Source organism: Cyprinodon tularosa, unplaced genomic scaffold, assembly GCF_016077235.1.
Source record: "Cyprinodon tularosa strain WSP-4 unplaced genomic scaffold, ASM1607723v1 ctg102, whole genome shotgun sequence".
In the NCBI taxonomy this organism is placed as follows: Eukaryota; Metazoa; Chordata; class Actinopteri; order Cyprinodontiformes; family Cyprinodontidae; genus Cyprinodon; species Cyprinodon tularosa.
In genome coordinates, this window is record NW_024037805.1 from 712,655 (window position 1) to 732,270 (window position 19,616).

The window sequence follows — 19,616 nt, forward strand, 5'->3', positions numbered from 1 at the left end:
TTCTGCATCCAAAAATCTGCAAGACAAATGTCTCCATCCTAAGCCACTATCTCCCTATAATTCAATTCAATTCAGTTTACTTCTATAGCGCCAATTCACAACACATCTCAAGGCACTTTACAGTTCACCAGATCATGCAGTCAGATTGATTCAAAGTTTTCTATCTAAGGAAAACCAGTTGATTGCATCGACTCATTGACTCAAATACAACCCCTCACACTAAGCATGCTTGTAGCGACAGTGGAGAGGAAAAACTCAATTTTAACAGAAAGAAACCTCCAGCAGAACCAGGCTCAGTGTGAGCAGCCATCTGCTGAGGCCGACTGGGGTTCAAGGAGACAGAAGCAGAGATACAAAACTATAGAGGTGGTATTCAACTGGCATTTAAACACATTTTAAATGTTGCTGAAATAACATCACTTTAAGAAAAACATTAACAGCATTGAAATAGTTGAATAATTGAAAACAGTTGAAATAGGGTTGAGATTATTTCAACCTTGATTTTGATGTTTGCCAAATTTGTGACATTGAAACAAAATTCATTGGTTGTCCAATAAATCTATCTGGCATTGATTCGATGGTGACTAGACTTTACAATGCTAGCTGATTAATTCACACAACCACAGCTCTGAAGTCTGCTATTGTTGTTGTTAGCAGATGTCTCTACACTAACCCTACAGAAAACAGGAGATTACACCTCTGGGCCAACCCTGGCTCTCTACTCAATCACTATCATGTGTAAACTAACAATGCCATTCATTAAGACTTGTCTTCTGCTGCTCTCCGACTCTGGGAGTCATCCTGCTCTTCTTGCAAACACGAAACAGATTTGTCAGAATTCTGTTAGACATCCTGCTAACACTTAGGGTGTGTTTTAAGGTCCTTAAACATGCAAACATGTTTGTATACCCAGAGCATATCTTTAAAGAAGGCAAAAATTCATTTGTGTTGCAATTCAACAGACGGGGCCTGCAAACATTTTTTTTTTCAGTGTGAGCTTTTATCAATATACAGATCATATTATAATGACCAAATTGTCCAAATTCATGAATAAAGGCTTTCCAAAAATAAAGGATTCCCCTTGTCCAAAGCGTTTTCCAAATCTGAAAATAAACTGTGTTTAGCAGATGTAAGGGTTTCTTTTTTTTATCAGTTGTGAAAGTAAGATGCCAACTAACACGCAAAGATTTCTCCAGTCATTGTGGGCTTGAATGAGTCACTGGTAAAATGCCTGACATTGGAGAGTGGGCAAGAAATAATGCAGTTATTAAACACTTTATGCAGTTTAACAAAATGAAAAAAATACTAAATTTAAATATCAGGGCATGCTTAAATAAGGAATATGTTCCTATCTTTGAAAGTCTCACTTTGACCCCTTAAAAAATAATTGTTTTCACTGTACACGAAAGTAAGTATTTTTCTCTTCTAACCCTTTTAACAATTAAGGAATATGGCTTGTCTATTCATCTAGCTTCAGGGTTGTTTTTTTTTTTTTTTGTTGGTTTAGTCTCCTTCACGTTTTTTCGTTTTTGTTCTTGTATGACTTTTCAATCCCAAAAAGAACAGTTTTAATGCAGCCCTATAAGCATCATCCTACGCTAACAGTATCTGTTTTGGGCTTATATAATCTTTAGAACTGTGTATTCTAATGATATACAGTTAGTATCCGGTAGCGAGGCAGAGGGACTCAGTATTCAGGCAAGATAGACAGTGGAAAGTTTGAAAATGTTAAATTTAAAACCAGAATGGAATAGAAGCGGGCTTCTGTGGATTGCTGCTGATCTGTGGCGGCTGCAGGGGCATTAACCCATCACTGACACTCTGATTGAGAGAGAAACACATGTAAGTGACCACTATAATCTGATGGAAGATGATTATCCGTATGAGTCACTTACCTGGTCTAACAGTTCAGTCCATCCTCTCGGGTGTGGCAGGATCCAGCCGATGGACTGCCAAACTAGATGCAGCGCAGAGCCACGTAGAGTGTCCCTAGTGAGTAGCCCCAGTGAACAGGCAGAAGTGCGAGCCAGGTCAGGCAAACAGTTTAGAACAGGATGGTTCTTAGATCTAGGAGTCCGTAGCCCGGACAAGGGATCCAATAAGGGCAGGAACAGTCACATCCAGGGTTCCAGGAATCCACCAAGTACTCAGGCAGGTTCAGAGCTCCTTGAGTCTAACAGAGAGTTAAGGCAGACATGCTGGAATGCAGACTGGCAGACTCAGCAGTTGAGAGGTAGGGGCATGACACAACACCAGGAAAACTACGAACTTTAAACTGCTTCCCTCCAATGAGCCAAAAAAGGATCAGGGCATACTCAGAGGAGGACTGATAGCCTGATATTCATTAATCTTGTTACCCTTTAAGAAATTAACCTTTTTGTTTGTGCTTTTTATTTAAGTTGGTCCAATTCTAGTTGTGGAGCCCAGACCAGTGACAGTGGACGCAGACTCAGATGTCACTTTGAACTGCAAGTGGGCTGGAAACCCCCCACTTACTCTCACTTGGACTAAAAAGGGTTCCAGCATGGTAAGAACACAGATTGAGAAAAAAGAAACCTATTGATTTTTTTGCCCTATTTATGCAATAGAGGAAATTATTTTAGTTTAACATTTTTTTTATGAAATTAGTAAAGCCCCAATTTTTTCCACCAGTACCAAATCCCTTAAAATAAGGTAGACTTTTTCTGTCATACCCATTTTTTACTTGATTGGCATTTTAGAACCTTTCAATAGTCATCCATAATTGTATTTTTTCTCTTTTATTTTCTTTAGTAACAATTTCAAATGAGAAAGAGAAAACAGTATATATTTATATTGCTTCCACATACAGGGAACATGATGCTAAGGGAGGCGTTGAAAAGATCCTTAAAGCTTGCTGTTGAAGAACAGCAGTATAGAGAGGCATCTTAGGGCCAACAAGTCTCCATAGCACTAACCTATTTCACTGGTTTTTTAGGAAATTCCTTCCAGGGCTGCTAATAATTGTTGAACTTGTGAAAAGTGTTTTGCTTCAATGTGTATTAAAAAGGCAGATTTCTGATGTGTTTGCTCACCTAAAGGACTCTCTGTTGGTTCTGAGACTTCTAAATCTTTAATTCATGCCCCAACCATTTAAGAAAAGGCTCGGGGAAAAATCTAATGGAGCCTGCTGAGTAAATCAACATGTTTTATGAATTAAACATAGATCCCATCCTTCCATATCCTTTCCCTTTATCATTTGCTCTCTGAATATCTTTACATAACAACTGGCTATCCTGTTCTTTATGTATATTTGCCTGTATTTCCAGGTTCTGAGCAACAACAACCAGCTGCATTTGAAGGCAGTGAGCCAGGCTGATGCAGGACAGTATGTCTGCAAGGCCATCGTGCCACGCATTGGAGTTGGAGAGACCGAGGTTACGCTCACCGTCAACGGTCAGTTCATCTCTGATTATCCTCCTTTAATAACAATGCTGATGTTAGCAGAATCATGACGTGTGTAAAACAGATCTTCCCACACGGAGGGAAATTATGAATGTATGGCAATGTGTAAGTTACTTAAACTTTAATGTTTGTTTGTTTTAGACATGTAATTCTTAAGGCATTAGTTTTTGTAGGATTGTTTTGGTTATTTCTATTCCTGAATTAGCTTTTTAAGTTTTAAAATCTTATCCAAAAAAATATATATACTTTACAAATACCTCCCTACATATCAGTGACGATTTGTAAAACAGTAGAATTCCTAGCCATCCATCTTCTCCTGCCTCATCTTTTAGGCTTGTGTTGGAGCTGGTGCCTATCTCCAGCATTTTATGGGGAAAGGCGGTTTACACTGTGGACAGGTGGTCATCGCAGGGTAACACAGATCTAAGGAAAATATAGAAGAGCCACTTAAAGAGCCCTAAAAGTCATGTTTTGGACTTTGGGTGGAAGCCGGAGTACCCAGAGAAAACCCATGCTTGCACAGGGAGAACATGCAGAAAGACTCTGGACTAGGAACTGACCCAGGCCCTTCTTGCTGCAAGGCAACAGTTCTAATGTGCAGCCTTGCAGAATTTGTTAAAGATAAACATAGCCATCTAAGAGGTCCACCTGTAACATAAATAATACATTAGCACGTATGAAGATACATGATACAAGATCCAGAAACATACCTTCAATATTTAAAAGTATATCATGGTGGATTTAAACACCTGAAGAAATGCAAGGTCAAAACTTGAGTTTGACTTATTGATTTTAACGATGCAGGAATGGTAGAAAACATCAACTTTTTCAAATCACAGCCGCTAACATCTGAAAGAATTCTTTCTACCATGTTAAATATAAAATATACACTGACTATAACAACTTTTAGTAAAGTTTAATCTTTCAACGTTTTGACTCTTTACTACCATACAGTTCACACTCAGGACTCCATTGTGATTTAATGTGAAAGGCCACAGAGACATTACAATATAACTGATGTAAAAGAAGAATGACTCAAGCTATTTGAAAGCGTTAATAAATACTATTTTAAAAGGTTTGTAAAACAAAAATTGATCACTGACATTCAGGAATTCTTGCTACCTGACATGTTTGAGATCTAAAGTATTTCAAAAAAGAAGAGTGAACAAACAGATTGGCTCCTAGATATGCACCGCTTCAAATATGCATTATTTCTTTAAGAAGGTGATTTTAAGACACCAGATTTTCACTTTTGATTCAGCACTTAGAATCTACCTCTAGGTTTAATTGAAGGACCTTTTGGCAAAGTTTTTACATGATTCCTCTGTCCGATTCAGCTGCTCACATATGAAACAGCTCCTGACAACTGCAGGGATTAAATGGGCTGTAGGCAGTACTGATTTGGTCGAGGTTATGATAACCTTCCCTAATCTGTTCCTTCAAAAAACCTGATCCAAACTGACAAATATAGTAAATATTTCCCCTGATCTAATAATTCCAAAACCACTGTTCTAATGTTGTGGAAGGGTTAGCAATCTTTTTTTCCTGATTAAGCTTCTTTACATCTATTAAAGAATAATTCTCCAACTGGAATTTACCCAGAATACCATGATATCCGCATCCTTGATCGCATTTACTCAGCTGCATCGTCTAAAAGGACTTATTCATACTTCAGCAGAGGGAAGTCACTGCATATAATATCAGCTGTCCTGGAAAAACTAACAGTGTGCGACAGCTATTGCTGGGTCAAGACTTCAGTTGACACTTGGTTTAACACTGCCCTGCCACAGATACTCACGCCATGAACTTCAGATTTATATCTCAGCATCGCATTTCCTGCTGGTTTCACAGCTGCTTTACTGCTCTTATGTATCGAGCTTGATCGGAACATATCATGCTTTAATTATGCCCCCCCGCAGCAGCAGAGTCGCATCCTTGTAAGTTTTATTCAGCCTCGTTTCACCACAGAACAGGAGCCTCTGTCACACAGTTGCTGTGTTAACACTGTTTTATTCAGAGAGGCAGAGAGTGACAGTGCTGCTGATAGCAGATTCTACGTGACTTTGCTCAGAGTGTTGACAAACAGCAGCAATTTACACATTCCTGATTTAAAGGATTCCATATGTTGTTTTTTAATATTTTACTGAACAATAGTTCAGTTAAAACCTTTCAGAATTAGTTCCAAGTTTGGAGAAACAACAACAATTGTATACATGGTTGTTGTCTGATGAATACTGCTGTAAATGTTCATTAATTATCCCTCCTCAGGGAGCTCTCCGATATGATGCTGCCATGTTAACACCAACTGCCACATTTAAGAGATGTGAAATAACATAGGAATTTGTGATGTATTTAAAAATATTTCAGGTTGCTTGATAAGTGACAGCCATCTATTAAAAAAAAAAACATTGTACACCCTCCTTAACTGGAAAGGATCGCAGAAAATGTTTCAACTTGATGGGTTGAATAATCCCAGATGGACTGATGAGATGCATTTCCTGGAAAACAACAATTCTGTTCAATTGGATTGTAGCCCTTGTTGATATACAGTTCTTTGTTACTCCGACTGAGTAATCACTGGGAAAGGCCTCAGCCAAAAAGTGTCAGCTTATAAGATTTACTGAAGAGAGCTGTAGATGGAATCATTTTGATGGAATCATCTGGAGTCCTATTGCTGAAGGCTACTGAGATTGAGATTCAAAGTGAGGATTCTGTCTCAGGAGATCCATTTCCTGAGCAAAAGAAGGAAACCCCAGATGCTGCCTGTTGCCTTTGCTAAGTAATGTGGGGTGAATGACACAGAGATGGGGAAAAGGTAGGTAAGGATGAGGGAGGGCAGGGTGAGGTATGAGGGATTAGGGTTTAAATGTGCAGAAGGTGGAATGAATTTAAGAATAAAAGGGTTCACAGTCGAGAGTTAAAGATGACTTAATAAGCCTCTCATAATCGTGTCGCTGGCAACCCATTTTAAAGCGTTTATAACTAATAACTCAGAATGCATGTAAATTACACCATTAAATGTCTACCAATATAGACATATGAGACATTGTTAGATAGCTTAGATTTTCCACAATTCAACGACCAAGTTCATTTTATGGACACAGCGAGCACCAAAGCATAGTTAAAACAGATATAGCAGCATGTCAAAATGTAAACATGACAAAGGAAGCATGTCTTTATTACTGCTGTTCAAAAAAATACCTATTATTTTCGAGAATAAAAAAAACAACTTTGAGTCATGTTTGAACTGATATGTATATACTGATATCATATTGATATGATATGTTTGAATGTTTATATTCAGAAAACTAAAAGGTGGTTGTCAGGGTTTGGTTGAGGTTTTGAAGACCAAAATGCAGATGCGAGGAGGCAGTGGTGTGTGATTTTGAGGATTTGATTGAATAACTGAGGCAAAAATCCAAAAACCAAAGAACAAAATACATGGAACCAAAAAACCAGACAACTTAATGGGGAAAAACTCAATTGGGGAGCCAGTAAAGAGGAGGAACCAGCACTGAGGAACTGCAGAGGAAGAGTATATGGCCCTGTTCGAATTCATGGGTTGCGTCCTTAGAAGGCCAGATTCGAAGGACAATTACGTCACATTGCGGCGCCGATGTCTGGTCGGATTCCAAGACTTCCCGTTATGTGGCCTTAAAATGCGTCCTTCTTTTAGCCCGATTTGAAGGACAGGTCCGATGTATCCTTGCTATCCTTGGTTTACCCAGGATTCATTGTGAGACCAAGCAAGCTGTGATCAGAGGAATGGTTACTTGGTGCAGAACAGTGGTGAATATTGAAAGTTCAGTTTAATCTAATACGAGTATGTGAATAGTTGCGTCTGAGATTAATGAAAATAGTTGTTTTAATGGTTATTGAGTCAGATATATGGCGGTAATGTTTGGTTTATCTAAAGGTTTTAATCTGTTACTGTGTAAATGGGTTTGGCTGTAATTTAAGGACAGATGCTAATATATCTGCAGGGTGGGGACTATAAATCTGATAGGAGTTTAATTTTTTTATTGCTATTTTACACAATATTTTTAACTAAGTATTTTTTGTTGTTGAACATTAGAGATTTTGCAGATATATTTTTTATACATACATTGTTTAGATTTACTTATATATTTCTACCCCTTTTATAGAATAGAATAGAAAATCCCTTTATTGTCCCAAAATGGGCAAATTTACAGCAGAAGGAAGATAATTGAAAATGGTCACACAAATGTGGACCTTAGAAAAATGTAAAAGAATAACATAATAGGGAAGAGTTAAAATATAAACAATACAATACTGTAAAGTGTTTTAACAATACAAAACTGGAGAATAAATAACCAATATGCAGCTATGGACATTTTTACAGTAATGGATATTTGAAAATAGCAGCAACATCAGAGATGAGCAAAATAACAGCAGCAGGTTATTTAACTGACTAAGGTTTCTATCATTACATTTGATTTTATTTGTTCCTGCTCCCGGTGGTTGGAACCTTTATTCCACTCTGGATTCTTGTGAGTGTAGTCTTTGTTCACTTTACAATAAAAAATAAACAAACAGTTTTGAAAACTTCGGTATTCATTCTTTTCCTGCTTTGTGTGTCAACTATCAAGGTTGCAGAGCATACGGTGGTAAAACCTGCCGAAGGGTAGACCTGGTCGAACTCACAGCCAAAACTCTTCTGGTCTCCTTATTTTCACGGACTTCGAAGGATCCAGTCTAGGTAGACCGCGTCCTTGGAGTATGCAGCCCATGAATTCAAACAGAGCCTGTATGGGAGACTGAACAAAGACTGGACTAATGATGATTGGGAGCAGGTGTGAACAGAGGATTCTAGAAGGGAGCTAGGGAAAAGGAGACCAACACAAAAGGGCAAAAGAGGGCAACCAAGAAAAACTTAAGAGCTGAAATATATCCTGAAAACACAACAAAATAGGAATTAAACATGAATCAAAGTAAGACTGAATACTCAAAAGAAAACTTAAAAGAACCAAGATTGTGACATTGTTAGCTTTCAAATAATGTATCACACATGTAATTTGGGCTTAGAGTTCCAAAGTTATTTGCTTTTCTATTTGGGTATGCAAAATAGAAACGAGGTATGAAGAAGTAAGAGGTAGATAATTAGGGAGTTTTAAAGAATTGTTTGCCTGCTGTGAAAGATTTTCTTATATACATTCAGGTTTATTTAAGTTTATATTATTTTTTCTTTTGACATTTTTTCTTTTAAATTATTTGCATGTTAGAATGTGATTTAACTTTGAAATATCTCTAAGGTGTTTGGGTAATCTTCTCTGCCTTGTCATCTCTCTCCCAGGCCCCCCTATCATCTCCAGTGATCCAGTTCAGTACGCTGTCAGAGGTGAAAGAGGAGAGATCAAGTGTTACATTGCCAGCACCCCACCACCTGATAAGATTGTAAGTCCATCCTCCAAAGCTGTAATCTGCTCTAGAGTTTCTTGACCTCCCCTGATTGCATCTCACTCTCAGAGAATCCTGATCAAAGCTCCCGGTTCACCTGAGAGCACTTTCTCTCTTTAGCTTGTGTCACTCAGTCTAAAGGATAAGATAGAGGCGCCATTTTCTCAAGGAGTGTCGCTAATATGTGAGAACAAGGTGATCTTCCCCTGTAGACGAAGGTGGTACTCATGAAAGGAGCTCTTGGGGTTTTTGTTAGAAGTCAAAGAGGAAAGACAGGCCTCCTTCTGTGCAGATCATACCGAAGCCAGTGAACCTAATAGGATTAAAAGAAATCAAAGATACAGCTTCCAGAAATGTTTCATTTTTAAATGAGCGTTCAGCTCTAATGCCAAGAATTATCAAGTGAAGAAAATCATTTTAACATAAAATAATCTTGTCATCTAATTTGCAGCTTTGCAGTAATGATAGCCACTTTTCCCCATATCAGTCTTTCTGTTCTTTTCAGATTGGGCTGAAAGTAATGACCTCTACAGATGTAGTTGGTCATTTGGAACGCTTTTTAAGCAGTAACGCCTCAGTAACTGCCGCCGCAGCATTAAGGGAGGCTAAAGTAATTTAATTAATGGAAAACAGAATAGCTGCAGTAAGGACTAAATAGCACCAGGTGGCAAATGTGAGCAGTCATTATAAAACTGCTGTTTTGTCCACATTCATTAGAAAACAGAAGAACAATGTCAGTTCTATTAAATTCATTTAACCCTTTTTTAATTTAATATTTTATCAAAATGGTATTTATTATGGCAGAGTTTACATAAAAACTGAGTTTTACGGTTTGCCAAAGATTTATATGCAATAATAACAGTAGTGATGATTTAATGAGTTTATCCAGTTTGATCTAAAGACCTCATATTGGAGTCAGGTGTGTGGAAGTAGGGTCTCATCTAAAAGTAGCAGGACACGAGGCCTGGAGGGCTAGAGTTTGAGACCTTTGTTTTAAACATTAGTCTCAATATATGTCTTGGAGCTGGAAATGCAAATGGTTTGAATTAGTTTCTGAACCACCACAGCGCTTAACAGCAGTTCTAGAGAAATACAATCAAATTGAAATGAAAATAAAACAAAGATTTCTTTTCCTGTTGTACAGAATGTGTCAAAGTTTTTTTATTTTTTTTGGTCTCCAGAGACCAGTTTTTCTCTCACTAAAAAGAACAGAATCAACCGCCTTTTTTTAAACCATTACCAGAATCAACAATAAAGCAAATTGTATGGAAAACATGCAGAAAGAGACATCAAATCTAGCTTATGTATTAATTTTCCATCTGTTTTTGGGTTAAAGGAGGCCTATTCAGACGGTACAAGCTCAACACATGCCAAAGTGATCAAGGAGGAGAAGAAAATGATTTCCTTACAGAGAGTTCCAGATAAAACCTGATAAACCTGATAAAACTCTTCAAAACTTCATCATGTAGTTCTGACTGGTTCAGGAAGAAATATAACTTTGTTTTTTTCTTTTATCTGAATCTTTTTATGCACCTTTCTATAGGTTATATAGATAGGAAAGATAGAAACAATAATACTAGTTGTATACCTCAAATACAATAACAATTAGTCTTTTTTTTTTGCATAAATATTGAAAATCAGGTGCATGTTAATCAGGGTCTCAATTCCGCCTTGACATTCTCGCTTCTGTCTGTATAGCCTGAAATGTAACACTTCACTTTTTTCACTTCTTCCCCCTGTATCAATATCAACACCAGTTTTAACCTGTCTGTGGGTAACAAATGGCTCATATCTCAGAGAATCCAATGCAATTTACTCTGCTCTGCCAGACTTTTTGCTAAACGCATGCCTAGCATTTCAATTAAATGTAGGCAAACTGCATCAGCACAGGGTGGTGGCATTGGCTTGGTTGAGCCATTTTCAGATAAGAAATTTCATTATGTTCTGTTAGAATTAGATGGGTTTTTCTAGGTAAAGAGATTTTTAATTTGACTCAGAGCATTTAAAACATGCATTGGAAAGATATTTGTGTTTAAATAAATTAGATACATTATGACAACTTTAATTAATTAGTAATAAATGTATTTTACCTTCCTAACTATATTTTAAACTTCACTTAAACAGTTAAGAATTGAAACAGGATTCACTCAAAAAAAAAATGTTTGTTTGAATTATCTGAAAGAGGTCACTGACTCTGCTGACTTGACAGCCTCCGGCAGATGCTTTCAGAGTTTAAGAACTTTGATGCTTTGTCATCTCTCATCTTTGGCCGTTACTGTGGAAGGTTTTACAGGTCTTTGCCTGAGGACTGCAGTCCTCCTACAGCCTCACGGGTTACCAAAGGGTCAGATCCTTAAGCGGCTGATGACAGAAAATCAAGAAAGTCTAAAGTGTAATTCTGAAAATATTTGGAACATTTATGTAAAACATTGTAAAAAATTAAATAAAATCAGAGGAGTTAGGTTGACTTCACTCTTAGTATTCAGTAATATATATATATATATGTATATGTGTGTGTCACTGTGTTGGATTGGATTCTTCTAAAAAGCTACTGCTAAATGGTATGTCTAAAAGTACTGTAAAAGGTTAAATATATACAGGTGACACATATACAGACCTTGCAAAGTGTTTATTCAACCCGAGCTTTTATAGATGTGTTGAGAATTATTCTAGAAAAAGCCTGAGATGCCTTTAACCCTTTGAATCCTGGAACGTGAAATAATTGACTGAAAATCGAATGTTTTTTGAGTCTTCATTGAACTTTATGATGTATAAAAGATTGGAGAAAACATAAATTTAGTATGTTAAATTAGATTATTTTTGCATCTAATTTGATACTCTACACATGTGTAATCTGGTATACGTTTTCTGCCCACAGAGTCAGAGTTTTCAAGAACAAAAATATCCCACTGAAAATGATAAACAGTTTAATTTAACACTAAAAAGATACTCACATGCAGAGTGTTTACTTTTTCTGAGGTAACTTCTGTAAGCAAACAATTGAATTGGAGGTTATTTGGGGATCATCGAATTAAAGAGGATGGGTACAAATGTCAGCCTGACATTTTGGCTTTTTATGTAAAAAGAATATTACTGTATAAGTGACTAAGATTGGTTTTGTAAGATGAAAGAATGTGGAAGCATTAACATTTGCAAGGCTTGTGTTTCTTCTTTATTAAGATTGATTGTGATAATATCTAGAAGTGGCCTATGCAGAACATTATTCCACCGAAGCGATATTACATGTTTAATTTTGACATATCACACAAAGTTAGGCTTTATCATTTTTATGTTTGCGCTCATTAAAAACACGACAATGAGGACACAGACTTTCCAGAATTACTAATTTTCTCTTAAATCTTTCAGAAAATAGCAGTCTAAACTATTTTTCTTTCCATTTTTCTTGGAAAACAGTTGAAGCAATATTTGATAAAAATGCAATTTATTCTGAACTGAATGTTTCATAAGATACAGGCAGCATAATATGTTATTGACACCTTAGAGGGGAGAAATAGTGGAATAATCAACGCTGAAACTAGGAAGCAACAAAAGAGACAGAAATAAATCCATTATTTCATTTTGACGTCTAGAATGAGTGAGGAGGACCGTGGGGGAGCAATAAATTGAAATCAGAGCGAGATGGTTTGAGGGAGAGTAAAATTTTGTACCTTTCAGCGTCAATTATCCAATTGTGCAGTGCCAACATGACAGAAATCAGAGCTTTTAGAGCGATTCAGCCCCCTGCTGCACTGCCAGCGAGCCCAGAGCGTATAATGCGATACGACATTGTAGTCCAGGCTTAATGCGGAGACACGGGGGCTCATAAAATATGGAGTGCAGTGCTGTGTGCGCGCTTGTGCGCGTGTGCAATGAGGCAATGAAAGACTCAGAAACAGCCACACAAAAAAAAAAGAAAACAGACAGAAGCAATGCAACATAATTATTGTTAGAAGGAGAGATTTGGAGGAGTCGACTGCAGAGACAGACAAAAAAATGCATTATACAGAGTCTACTCTTATACAAGGACTGTCATACAAAAAATGAATCTTGGGACTGTCATGATTTGTTATTGAATGAGTCATCTATTTATTTTTTTTAATACCGTTTAAAACAGACATAAGCCAGAAATATGACTGGATGCATATTTGATATTGTAGTGTTCTATATTTAATAACCTCAAAATTCCACCTTGGCGCATTTTAAGTGGGAAAACCTGCTTGAGATTTTAACACCCATGTACACCTGCTGCTCTGTGTTATCTGCCTTCCTTCATAAGGAATTTATTACCACTCCAGTTTAGAATTTACAGCACAACATATGCATGTGTAATTAGCTCTTTTCTTAACCTTTATTAATGCGAAACAATCTTTTTTTTTTTTTTTTACAAAGTAAATGTTTATTTTTCACCATGTATTTCCAGATTGGAGATTTGTGTTGTTGTCACAGCTAAGATAAAGTGGAATTAGAAAATATTGATCCCTGAGGTTAAACTGCATCTGTGAAGAGTGGAGTGTTAATGGAAATTTAACATATCGGAGATTTGGCCTGGATCTAATTGATACAAATCTCCTGTCTCTTCAAAGGAGCTGTGTTAATTAGGTACCGACTTAGAAACCAGAGATTGTTTCTGTGTCCTTATTTGAATGGTTTGCTTTTCACAGGTCTGGGCGTGGAAGGAGAACGTGTGGGAGAAGGAAAAAGGCACTCTGATGGAGAGATACACTGTGGAGCAGAGCAAACCTCAGTCCCAGGGTGGGGCTGTCCTTTCCACATTGACTATCAACAATGTCATGGAGTCCGACTTCCACTCTCCATACAACTGCACTGCCTGGAACTCTTTTGGACCTGGAACCATGATCATTACACTCGAGGAGAAAGGTATGCTGGAACATACACAGTACAGTACTCACTTCATACCTATTTACATCCAAGCGTGGTAGGTGGGGGCCCTTAATTGGGCCCTTCAATTAATTCATGTCAAAGTCTATTTTAGTAATAGCAACAAGATTCCAAGACCCAAAATGGTTTAGTCTGCACTACAGCAACAAGTGTAAAGTTGGTGAGCTAGACTGAATGACTGTGGGCATTCAGGGAATTGGAAGAATGAAAAATGAAAGAAGGCAGAATGAAAGTCCAATTAAAGTTAACATAGTTGACTCCATGCGCAGCAGCTGCTTTAGCTGATGCTGTAAAGTAACAGTGAAATACCCACTGTAATACAGGTAAAGACTGGAAAACAAGGAGCTTGTGATTATTCCTCCTCCCTCTGGGTCAGACAGCCGCTTCAATTAATACCACTAGTCTCACCTGAGGAACCTACATATACAGCTCACCTTGGGTTCACTCCAACCTACTGAAATCCTGCTCTCCATGGCTCTGCTCTGATGTGCATAAAAATGCTCTTCTGTGTATTTTTTATGTATTTTGCTAAATTAAATTATAATTATTGCGAGGCAGATCCAATATGTTTTGTTTAAATATTGCACTATAGGAATAATTTGACTGCAGAAGGTATGTAGAGCCCTTAGTGTTGAAAATTAAATTGATCGAAAAGGAAACATTTCAATTTGGAAAAATTAGTTATGATGTTTCCCAATTTGGCAGTTTAGGATGGCCGTTGATGGGTAAAAAAATGTTTTTCTTAAGATTTATGGCCTAAGAGATCAATAGACTTTGGATCAAATTGGGCAAGATTTCGTATATCCAGGCGGTTTATGAACATTCTTTGGGCTGGAAAACGTGAGTCAGTGACATCTGGCACAGATGCGGTCTAGATGGAATAATGCCAGGGCCAAAAATCGTTCCCAGACTGAGCATGAATGAGGGACACAGTCGAAGGCCTTCTCCAGGTCCCCAAAACACACGTGGACCATTTGGACTGGTCTACTGTTCAACAGCCAGGATGAAAACCACATTGCTCCTTGACAATCGCCTTTCCAGCACTCTGGCATAGGCTTTCTCTGGGATGCTGAGAAGTTTGATCCATCTGAGGAACTAGTCTGACAGTGCAGGGGCACTGACCTCCTTTTGAAGATGTGTGTTGACCATGACATCCCAAAAACATCCATAGACCTGAGGTATTCCTTTCAGATCTCATCCACCTCCAAAGCCTTGCCACCACAGAGTTTTGTGGCCGCCTCAGTGACTTCAACTTGGGTGATGAATGTGTCTCAGAGCACCCTGTCTTTGATTCCACCAGTGTAGGCATGTAAGCTATGGTCATGAAATCTGGATCATGACTGAAAGAACGAGATCTCAGATACAAGTGACTGAAATTAGCTTTCTCAACAGGGTGACCTGGGATTCCCTTAGAGATTGATGGGGAATTGGTAATCTAAGAATGCTTTTCCTCCACATTGAGAGGAGTGAGCTGAGGTGGCTCAGACATCTGTTCCAGAGCCCCTCTGGATGCGTTTCTCGGGAGGTGTTCCAGGCACGTTCCACTGAGAGAATGCCTATTAGATAACAAAGGAGACCCTGGAGTTACTATGTCTATCGCCTGACCCTGAAGCACCTTTGCCTTCAGCCTTTCAGCTACAGTACTACTTATTCTCCTTCCTTATTATACCCAATGAAAATGAAAAAAATCTATCTTGACAAAGTTATCGTGCAACAGAACTGCAGCATCAATAAGTCACAACTTCAAGCAATATGGAGATGTGTACATCCCTTGCATATAGACCTCCAACTGCTGCATAGCTTCAGTGAATGTGGTTAATATGTGCCAAGAAAAACCACGATAGACTTGGACAAAATATGTTTTTTTTCCCTTTAGATTCAGTGTTTTTGGCCCATAAAGTGTAGTAATTGGTTTGCTGCTCTATTTAGTTGAGTAATGTATACAAATATATTATAAAAAGGTCAGTTTTATTTATTATAAAAAGGTCTAAGATTTATCAATCTTAGTGGTCTTTGTAGGACTCAGAGGATCTCACAGAGATTTGGCTTTTTTTGTTTATATCAATTAAACTGAAAACAACTTTAAAGTAGAGTAATAACTAAGAAACTGAGTCAAAATATCCTTTCTTTCATGTTGATCAATTTTAAAGTGTTAAATAACTTTATTGAGTAGGACCACTGAGTGGTGTTAGTCTTTTCTTTGGTGGCTGTTTAGTTATAAAATTTCTTGCATTATATTAGCGAAAATGGTTTCTTCTTGCTCAGTCAGTCTGATCCCTCCTTTATTCTCTGTGCCGCTGCATTCCACAGGCTTTAAAAAATCTACCAAAACATCTTTGAGAGAGAGACAGAGTTTGGATTTATTCTCGCATGTCCACTGAAAGCGTTTTCATCCCTTGTCTGACGAGCGCGCCTTATCATGCCATAACCAGCCCTCAGAGATCCAGCTTTGAGCGGAGAAACAAAAAGGATTTTCCCTAAAAACTGTGCAGCGTCCTCGTTAAATTTTTGTGCAGCAGCGAAGCCGCGGCTGTCCCTCAACCCCCCGACCCTTCTGCTTGTGTTCATTTCAGATATTGTTCCAGTGGGAATTATCGCTGGTGGTACAGTGGGCTCCTCCATTCTGCTACTCATGATTCTGCTGCCACTTGCCTTCTTCTTCTACCGCCAACGCAAAGGCAGTGAGTTGAACTGTTTTTTTTTATTTGTTTGTTTAAGGATATACACATTCTTAGCCTGCCTGTCACTCATTCTTTCATCCACAATCCTCTGCTCTCAATTTTCTGTTACACAAAGTTAATGGCATATGCCAGCCGCACAGCATTTTATTCAAATGAGATTAATGAATATTCATGCTTTATGGCAATCGGCCTTAAATCGCCCACTTTATGTTTTCATATCGCTTTTGCTGACAGTCAGTTGTTTGATATTCTCTTGCCACTTGCACATGCTGGATAAAGTAGCTTCATAAATGAGAGGTCTAAAAACAAAAAGGCTCTAAAAGTGAATGACATTTAAATCATACATTTTTATATGTGTTAGTTCTATAGCCAGCGGCAATCCAATTAGTTATTATGAACACATACCACGTCAAACCTTCGTCCCTTCGTCAAACCAGAGATCTAAAAGCCCTGTTGTGGCTTTCAGATGTTTAATTTTGAGCTGCTTTGCCGAAAATAAAGAAACAGGAAAAGACATTGAAGGTGACTGGCAGAGTCCCCAGGAGGATTTTCAAGGGATAAGAGTACATACTCTGGTTCAGAGCTGATAAACACAGCTACCGAAGAGATATCGTTCAGAAAGAGAAACTCAAACAAACATTGTTGTCCCTGCAGATAAACAGTCTCCTGTTGGTGTCTGCGATGTAGCACGTGACTTCACAGATGGAAATCTTTTCTTTTAAGGTTTTTGGCAGTGGGAGACAGTTGTTCCTATCGGCAAACACAGAGTGCTCAGTTGTAAAACTCTTGTAAAGCTGTTTATTTCAGTATGACAACATAATACTAAAACCAGGAAGGTTTTCCTTGTATATAAACATCATATGGTGTTTTAGTTGATCATCACTAAATGGGATTTATAAACATTGTAAAAACTGCTGATATATTTAATTTTCAGGTCTGTATTTGCATCCTCATTTTTTTTGTAGAGCTCCAGTCAGTTTGGTAATTTCTACCCACTTTTTATCTTCATGATTTGCCATTTCATCTGAATTTTCCTCCTTTACATACCAAGAAACAAACAATCCTATATCCATACACATATCTGTTTTTCCAGTTAAGGATTTCGATGAATTTTAAAATATGTCATGACACAAATGTACAAATATAATGTAGCGTTATTTTGTGTTGTATGATCTCTGAAATCTTTATATCTTACCAAATTGTGGAACTTGCTTATTTTTACAGGTCGCCGTGGTGTCACACTTGGTAAGCCAGACATCAAGGTAGAAACGGTCAACAAAGAGACCCATAGCTTGGAGGAGGAGGCAGCCAACGTCTCTACAGCAACTAGAATGGTCAAGGCCATGTACTCCGTAAGTAGACTCCCATATGAGTAACCGAGGGCGGTGGAGAGGAGGCGTACGGGTCAATGACCTTAAATGTACGAATACACTGACAATAATAGGGGCAGAACAGGAGGGGCACACATACACTTCAGGGAAAGAGTGAAAAAATAAATTGCTTTCCATGCTTTCAAAGATTACACCAAAAATACACTTTCTGTTGCAAAATAATTAACACCCCCTGAAGAGTATTTAATTTAGGTTAAGGAAAATCACATGTGAAAATATTAGTAATTTTTAAACCTCTTCATGTTTGTTTTACATGAGCAAAACTTAAATTATGTATGTCGATCATAAAGTAAGGCAAACCTGGTCTATTTAATTTCAATTCAGTTTATTTCAGATCATCTAGTCAAATTGATTCAAAGTTTTATATCTAAAGAAAAGCAGTTGATTGCATCGACTCATTAACTTGAATGGAATCCCTCATACTAAGCATGCTTGTAGCGACAGTGGAGAGGAAAAACTCCCTTTTAACAGGAAGAAACCTCCAGCCGAACCAGGCTCAGTGTGAGCGGCCATCTGCTGAGGCCGACTGGGGTTCAAGGAGACAGAAGCAGAGATACAGAAAGCAACTGTAAAAGGCAGCCCGGTCCAGGAAACACACAGCCAGGCAGATGGACTCTGAGCCAACTCCCAAGTCAGAGGATGAAGAGAGCACATGACACAGTCGGAGAAACAGGACTACACTGGAAAAACAGGCCAATCTACAACATCTATAAACAAAGGTGTTGATGGCAGCAGCAGAGCTGATATTTCTCTCCAGGATGGAGTCACAGCCACACAGGAACAGACAAAGCTACTATGTAGAAAAAGCAGAGAGAGCAGAACGTTAGAGATTAAAATATTAAAGTAGAAGAATAGAGATAGAATGGAGCAGAATGATGAAATGGGGTCCCTATGTCCTCCAGAAGTCTAAGCCTACAGCAGCATAACTATAGAGATAGCTCAGGATAACCTGAGCCACTCTAACTATAAGCTTTATCAAAAAGGAAAGTTTTAAGCCTAGCCTTAAAAGTAGACAGGGTGTCTGCCTCACAGACTTAAACTGGTAGCTGGTTCCACAGGAGAGGAGCCTGATAACTAAAATATCTGCCTCCCATTCTGCTTTTACAAATTCTAGGAACCACTAGTAAACATACAGATTGAGAGACAAGTGCTCTGTTAGGAACATAAGGAACAATCATATATCTGATATAAGATGGAGCTTGGTCATTTAAGGCCATTAAAAAAAAAAACATATAAATTTTACTACAACAAAATCTGAAACATTTTGATCAAGCCCTTTTAGGTAAATCATTAAAAACAAGTTTTGCCACTAATCACCCTGAAGAACATGTCTAACAGCTTTGCATATCTACAAACTGAAATATTGGAACATTCCTCCGAACAATTTTTGAAACTGAAGAGAAAAAGCCCCTCTTAAGCCATCCCACAGAACGTTTTTTTTTTTTTTTTTTTCGTTCAATCGAGTTCCAAAATTGGGCAATGTAAGATGCCTATACGTTGGAATAGCTATGCCAACATAATTCTGATGTTCCTTTTCTGGGAGAACGTACCTATTTCTTTGTGGATCTTTTCAAGTATTTTTTCCTGTGGTTTTGAATTCCACGCAAGTGGAAGGATTGTTGGTTGTATTTTTTCCTTTTTTAGTCATTTTTCATGATGCCTATCCATAGCAAACCTTGCTTATGAACATACCAACGACATAGCAATGACAGCTGAGTTTAAAAGGAGATGCCAAGTATGCAGAGTAGAAGCAAAGAGAAGAAAGAGGAGTGAGAAATTAAAGCCATCACCTCGATTAGTATGA

At 37.9% G+C, this 19,616-nt stretch overlaps 1 protein-coding gene across 2 annotated transcripts in view; it reads left to right on the forward strand.

Annotated features, from left to right (window-relative positions):
* Positions 1-19,616, forward strand: part of kirrel1b (kirre like nephrin family adhesion molecule 1b) — a 149,263-nt gene that overhangs the window by 117,673 nt on the left and 11,974 nt on the right. For both annotated transcript variants that reach the window (XM_038279304.1, XM_038279296.1), the window contains 6 exons: positions 2,400-2,527; positions 3,288-3,414; positions 8,738-8,838; positions 13,503-13,719; positions 16,314-16,421; positions 17,646-17,773. In XM_038279304.1, the coding sequence (XP_038135232.1) occupies positions 2,400-2,527; positions 3,288-3,414; positions 8,738-8,838; positions 13,503-13,719; positions 16,314-16,421; positions 17,646-17,773 (809 nt within the window). The remainder of the gene's footprint in view (positions 1-2,399; positions 2,528-3,287; positions 3,415-8,737; positions 8,839-13,502; positions 13,720-16,313; positions 16,422-17,645; positions 17,774-19,616) is intronic.